The sequence below is a fragment of the Austrofundulus limnaeus genome, unplaced genomic scaffold (genome assembly GCF_001266775.1).
Source record: "Austrofundulus limnaeus strain Quisiro unplaced genomic scaffold, Austrofundulus_limnaeus-1.0 Scaffold1134, whole genome shotgun sequence".
Classification (NCBI taxonomy): Eukaryota; Metazoa; Chordata; class Actinopteri; order Cyprinodontiformes; family Rivulidae; genus Austrofundulus; species Austrofundulus limnaeus.
In genome coordinates, this window is record NW_013953536.1 from 60,022 (window position 1) to 67,518 (window position 7,497).

The window sequence follows — 7,497 nt, forward strand, 5'->3', positions numbered from 1 at the left end:
CAATCAACCATCCACACTCTGTCACACCTGGAGTCACACAGAAGAGCTCCAGAAGGTTTCAAACTGAGAACTCAGGACTCAGATCATCTGCTGCACACAGTTCTGATCACTTCAGCAGCCGCATGCAAACGCAAAGTGTCAGAAGAGTCCTTAACTAGGATGAAGTTAGGCAATTAAATATTCATGTATGTGTAAATTTATTACCATAATTGCAGGTGAGTGGCYTAAATTTATGTTTTTATAAAACAAGTACCCCCCACCCACCCCCTAGACCAATTTCCTAGGGGAAACACTGCAAACTGTAAGCTGAGACAATGACAAATAAAAGACAAAACTGCAACACAATACCTTCTTCTTTAATGCARAGTTAACACAAACAGTGTTCAGCACAGTAACAAGGCTGCACATTATATAGAAAATATATCGTTACAGCAATATTGATGCATTACTAAGGGCCGCCTAATCAAGTCAAAGTGGTCCTCTGGGAAAAAAAATGATGCCCACCCTTGGGCTAGGGAGACAAGAATGAAAAAAAAAAAGCTTTAATTGTGGTTGTATTCAAAACAGATCGGTATCTGGGCAGCTTTTCAATGACATGTTAATACCAGGTGACCTTGGTTAATAAGAGCTTCTCTTGAAAAGAAGAAAATACCAGAGTTCTCATAGGCTTTTCCACAAACAGGGAACTGTTTCTACTATAAACAAAAGATAAGCACCAGTGGAAACCTAGACTGGATTAATGCTTCAGGGCAAAAGAGCTGGTCTGTCTGCACACAATTTTTTCCTACATCAAGTACACAACTTCAACTGGCACGTATAGCACGCTGCTCCAGGTGCAGATATTCAAAGTTAATTTGCATTTAACACAACTAGTCTGACACGTCCTGGAGTCTGACAGATACAAATAAGTGGAAAAACACACACCCCTAATGGTTTAGTGAAGGGAGGACATGCGCCCCTCCATGCTTCAGCAGTTGCACGCAAACGCAAAGTGTCCCCCCCACTCCCCAGCTGTTCCTTTCGGAGGGGTCTGGATCCGACAGCTGTCCCTCTGTCCTGAACAGAGCGGCACACAGTTCTGAAAACACACCCGCTCAGCACATTGTTCGGTGGGCTCTCTCCTCTCTCAGCAGGGTTCTGTCAGGCAGGCAAAACAAAAGACACCCAACACCGGCTGCTACAAAGACCGCGGAAATAATGTGCGCGCGCACACACACTTACACACACTCAACTGAGGCTAAAAGGTCTGTTTATCTACCTCTGCTTGGAAAGAATTACTGATGTCCTTTAAAATTTGTTTTATTCATATGGTTTTGCATTGAACTGAATAAACTAACTGCCAGATGAAGTAAATGATCTTCACTGTTTTGTTTTAAATGAATATATTTAAAACCTATGAATGAAAGTGAAGTGAAGGACTGGCTTCTGCATACAGTTAGATGTGAGAAAGAAATAAAAACACGAAACAAGACAACTTACCAAGACCGGACGCGTAGATGGCCTTGACGGACTTTTTCATCTTGTAGAGAACACTGCGGTCCACATCCAGAGCCTGAAGGGACACAAAGAGATGACAACGCAGACGTTAAGAGAGGATTTATACAGTCATGTGTTAATTATTCACATTTTTCTATCTGATTGCAGAAACACCCATAATACAAGAAGTACATAAAGAAAGTAAACGAGTACAACACATATTAAACTATTAGTTTAATCCAGAAGGAAAGAACCTAGAAGTTGATCCATCATATACGTGTACAGTAGTCAAAGCTGCATGACCYACACTGGTTTAACAGCTGCTTCTGTTTGTGAATTACTAAAGTAGAGAAACAGCAGCCAAATAAGGAACACACTTTTATGCCGACTTGGTGCAAGAGATTTATGAAAAACGGGCTTTTGTTCTGAGGGTTCCTGCAAAGCAACTTTGTAACATGAAGAGAGCCGCGGCTCTTAAGCATTTCATCTCATCTCCTAATCTCATGTGAGCAGTTGTTTCAGTCCATGCTTACGTATTAGATACAGTTTGTGTGTTTGTGCCACTGTGTCTCCAACTCATACATTATTCAAGGCAAATCTATAAATAGACCCGAGCCTTCTCAGGGATTGTGCTACACGTAAAAAACCATCAGTAAAACCGTTGTCAGACAGCAGTGGTAGGAATATGAGGTGTATTTCACGCAATACAGTGTTCCAGTGATGTAAACATCCATGCAGAAAACAAATAATCATGTTTAGACATGGTTCCCTCTCAAAACATTAAACCCAGACTGCACCCAACGCTGGCAGCTCAGTCGAGACAATGCACCACTTTAGCACTGAGATAAAGGAAGGAGCTTTTTGGGATGCAAGGGGCTTTTAGGAAATTACTTTTAAGTGACTTTATTAGGCACGTCCGCTCAAGCAGACCAAAACCAGTGCCATGTTTCTCTGCTCTGCTTTCCATACTAATGAGACATCTTTGGTCCCCTGGATTGTCTAAAAAAAATTGAAAAAACGTGAAGGCTGTCTAATCTATCACACTCTCTTATTTGCTACATGTCATTAATAAACTTAAATTTGGTTTTTAAAACAGTTTTGTTAGTGGTTTGGCATTGAAATACAATCTTTGCTGCAGAGTCATATTTCACCCACACAAACAGAAAAGACTGAACCAAAGTGATGTAAATTGAGCATCACTTTGAGAAAAAGCAGGAATATGACATTAAAAAATTTTAATAATAATTTTGTTCATAGTGACTTGAATGGTCCAGATTTAATGTGAGTATTGTTATACTGCCATTACATTTTTCCTGAACTACTATAGGTTTCTTCACAATTTTTTTTAAATTAAAAAAGAATGAAGGACAGATTGTGACTAAATTAGTTTCAGCAACTGTAATACTTGAATCTCATACACATATATATCATATATATTCTTTAGGATGCTTTAAGATACTGTATATGAAACAAAAACATTTGGACATTCGCTGATAATCATAATCAACCATCCATTCTAGATAAGAGAAACATTCTGTGAAACTGATCAGACTTAAAAAGGATAGTTTTGTCATTTTACTGTTCGGTCAAATCAGTACGAGTAGTTAGTATCTTATAAGCCTGAAAAATCAAGTTAAATATGCCCTCATTTAGCTAGCCAATAGCCTGCATCAAAGTTAGTTATGGGGTTCCACAGGGTTCAGTGTTTGGACCAATATTGTTAACCTTTATWTGTTTCTATCAAGCAATAAAAAGTATAAATTTTCTCCTCTTCGCAGATGATATTCAACTATTCTTGTCAACGAGACTTGATGAATTTAATAAATTAGGTTATGTATAGACCTGTCACAATAAAAAAAAATTACTGGACAATAAATTCTCAGAAATTTTGCGATAAATATAATATTGTTGGAGACCAGTTTAAACTAATATAATGATAGAACCCCCATGTTTATGGAAGTTTACATAAAAATTACATAGTGTAAAAAGAAAAAATTCTCGGCAATCCCACGGTGTAGCCAGCTGTATAAATGCGTCAGAAAAATGAAGATGCTCCTCTAGATAAAAGCCTATTCACGGGCTTTCATGCTACAGATGTTGGGAGACCCTGTGCCTGGCAAATACSTGATGCCAGAGTTCACTTCTCTCTACACTAAGAAGTAGAAAAGAGGGAGACGCAAATAGAACAAAAAAGCAGGCAAATGAAAATTATTATTTTCATTTTATCTTCCTCAGTTTAATTTATCATACGATTAATTGATTTTGTTTATTGTGACAGGCCTAATAATATTTGCTCCCAACAGTACCTAAACATTACAAGGTTTCCAGTCATTTGWTGCGTCATTTGAATATGTTTTTAAATATGGCAAATTCAAAAAGGAAATAACATTGAAACTATATTTTAACCATCATCACGTGATAAAATTAAAATATGCTAAAAAATAAAGTGTGCTGCATTTTATCAAAATAACTGTACAAATTAAAAAAGTCCTTTGAGCAAAATGTGGGATTTACAAGACTGCGGTTTCAGCTCCTTCAGCTCCTGTTTAATGACTCATCTGTAACATATGCCATTATCCTTTTTTCCTCTGCCTGGCTAAGATGGTGTCTCCAGCTGCAGCTTAGACCCCACACATCCAGGTGCCTGTCTGCACTCTGTTCTCACAGCTATTTTAAAAACAAGCATAGAAAAAGGCAAAGACAAGTACAGCTGCTCCTTGGTGCAAATCAAAAATCTGTTTCTGTCGACACCGCTGATCCAATCCAACCGCAGGATGATTTAAGACAAAGACTGTTTTCTTAACTGAGCTGGTAACTCTTTGAACTCTGTCTTACATTAAATTTTTGTTCATTCTGAGTTGAAAAGGTACAGTGTTAAACCAAACAATTGTATACTTAGTAATTCGAAATACCAAGTATTTATTATTTTGGCCAATGAATATGAATGTCTGGTGGATTAATTTCATCCACGTGTTCTCTTAGTAGATCGATACAACATGAAACCCTGGTTGACCTCCACATTTTGCCAAAATTAGGCCTGAGAATTAGGTTAGCTGAAGCCTTTTTATTTTTGAAGTGGAGAGCTCTGATCAACCAAGGATTCTCTTGCTTTTATAAGAGCGCGCACACACACACACACACACACACACACACACACACACACCAAAGGACACACAATATCACGCTTCACCACCCCCTTTTCAATTCCCATAAAGTGGTCTGATGGAGACAACAGACAAGCAGAGTAATAAACCAGCTGAACACAACAAACACCCCTCTACATCATTCTCAGCCTCTCATGTCATCAATCACTTTCACGTGTTCTGATTTTCCATTTTAGGTTTGAGCGTCACGCCGCTCGTACAAGAGTCAACATTTGTAGCATGTATCCATTTAAATTAAGACGCACACTGTTCAAAGGGAGATGAGGTTTCTAAAGACCAGAAGGAGAGATGAAAAGTGACCTCACTAGCACACTTTTATATATTACTGCCATGTCAGCATTTTTATTTCCCCGTTAGCATCTCTTTGTAAACAGTTTTTTTTCCCCCTGGCAGCCAGATGAATTGAATTAATCCTCGTCTTAAAACATGACATCATCATGATCACAACCGGTCACCATCTGCTGTAGCCAATCTACACACTCCATCACGAGACAGCAGGGTCTTGAAGGTCATAGTCATAGAGATTCACTTATGTGCATTTTCTGAACCGCTGAGTATAACGCGTTGTGTTACTGACMATTACCAGTGACCAGGTCAGACAGATAATCAAAAGTGAGTAAAGAGACAGGAAAAACAAGCAACAAAAAGACTAAAGSTAGTAACCCTATTTGGATTCCACCGCAGCCATTTTTAACCTCTTTCTCCAGTTTGCAAAGAAGAAAAACATTCCTGGATGATTGCACGCTGCAGTAACTGACAGACAAGACAGAGATCCAGCCTCATTGTTCTCTCCAACCAACTATCTGCTGATGACAGCATGTCTGTGCTGCAAGGTGCTTCCCCGCTTCTCTAAGAGGGCCCCATCTCCATACAAAAACACACATGTCCAGTTCAAACAAAAAGGGCTACTATCCAAGCAGTTCACCGTGTGTAATACTACAGTTACCATCACTACAGACACACACATGGTTCTGTCTGTGTGTCTTTATATCTTGTCTTCTGAGCTCTCCTCGCTCTGTAAACTTCCCCCACAACAGAAACAAAAGTCTGCCACACACTGCGAGGAAAATGCATTTATGATGCAATTATCCGATTTATTTGCTGCTAATGTGGATACAGTATCTGCAATGGTGAGTTGTAACCCATGTCTCACCGAAGGAACCAGATGTTGTACAARTAAAGCCAACTTCAGTTCACTAGAAAAAAAAATTATAAGTTATACATTATAAAACACACAGAAATTTAAAAAGAAAAAATTGTTCATAAGTAGAAAATCATGATTAGGACTTAAAGTCACATTTATTTTACAACTACAATGTGGTTAATTTTGTGAGAAGCAGCACCTACTTATAAACACCAATTGAATTGGTAAAAGACAAAACCAGTTCTTTGGAAACAAACCTTTTAAGCTCTAAATAAGAGTAAGACTGAGCAATAAACAAAGGAGATTGCGCTCATATACATATATACAAATATAGGGGGCAGTTTTGGTCGGTCCAACAGAATGAACGCCCTATACCACTGAACAAATAAACACTGCAGCAGTCGGTGTGTCTATAGTTCTGGTCAGATTTAAATGCACACCCAATCATTACCGAAAAACATTGTTTATGCCACTGATGGGTGTGAAAACTATGTAAAATGTATACAAAAAAAAAAAAAAAACTGTACAACGAGTAGACTCAAAAAGCACAAAAACAGAGAAAAGACTGAAAAGGTTCCAAACAGACCAACCTGACAATTTGTATTTTTCTTTTTTCTTTTACGATGTTTTGTTTTTCTTGTAAGAATGTCACAATTATGACTAAGTTACCAGCAATAAAGTTATGTTGATGGCTTTCAAAGTGATACTTGCAACAAATAACTGGCGTTATTCACATGGAAAGGCACAATTCAACACTTCAAGCATCGTCTATAAAGGTGATTTTCTATAATCCATTATATTTCTGTTACAATCTTCACATGCTTAAGTTTCTTTTTTTAAATATTAACCACAGTAGGGAGAAAAAAATATCTGAAAATACACTCTGAAGAGTTTCATTCACAACTCCTCTCCATGCTGAGTGTAAAAAGTCAATATTTAGACAGAAATGGGCCCCGGAGCTGACTGGTCATGGTTTTCCCTGTTTTCTCAAACAGCTGACATGTGAGTAGTCAGTCTGTCCCGACCCGAGYCGGTGTGGAAAAGTCAGCATTGAAATTCACAGTTTGTATAAGCTGGAGAGAAAAGTAGGGTGTTTTTACTTGACTGAAAAGGTACTGAAACATTTCATCCACCTTGAAGTCTCGTGGCATTTTAGCACCCGCACACTTGCTGCTTTTACAGCTCCTCGGTGAGCTCCACAAAGAGCCCGGCTGGAGCGATGCCTTGGCTTCCAGCCGCTAGAAATCACACCGAGGTGACAGCATCAATTGCAYTGCTTTGAGTGTTTGAGAAAACAAGCTTTCATGTTAACTGCTGAAGTGTTTGCAGTATGTTTAAAAATTTACAAGGTGAGAGACCTGGGCAAAACTTTTGTTTCCTTTTGGGTTTTCCCCAGATGGTGCCGGATGGTGATAATACTTCTGTCTTTAAACCTGGCACAATGGTCTGCTTAAGTTTGACTTAATTAATGAAGCCTATAAACTAGCTAGAGGCTGATAAAAAACATGTTTGACAGCAAAGGCCGGGAAATAAAAACCAAATGTGCAGCGTTTTGGGAGGAGGACAAAACGCTCATTTGAATTCACCTTGGACTAGGGTTGGGCATAATCGTATCATGTGCAATTAAATCGTCAGAAAAACATTAATTGATTACTTTTTGGCACTTGACAATAAATACAATTAATGCCACCAGGCAGACTGACAGGGGATTAC

General features: G+C 38.5%; 1 protein-coding gene across 2 annotated transcripts in view; it reads right to left on the reverse strand.

The window, feature by feature from the left end:
* asap2a (ArfGAP with SH3 domain, ankyrin repeat and PH domain 2a) overlaps window positions 1–7,497 on the reverse strand; it is a 45,457-nt gene that overhangs the window by 28,962 nt on the left and 8,998 nt on the right. For both annotated transcript variants that reach the window (XM_014030879.1, XM_014030878.1), the window contains exon 2: window positions 1,480–1,552. In XM_014030879.1, coding sequence (XP_013886333.1) covers window positions 1,480–1,552 — 73 coding nt within the window. The remainder of the gene's footprint in view (window positions 1–1,479; window positions 1,553–7,497) is intronic.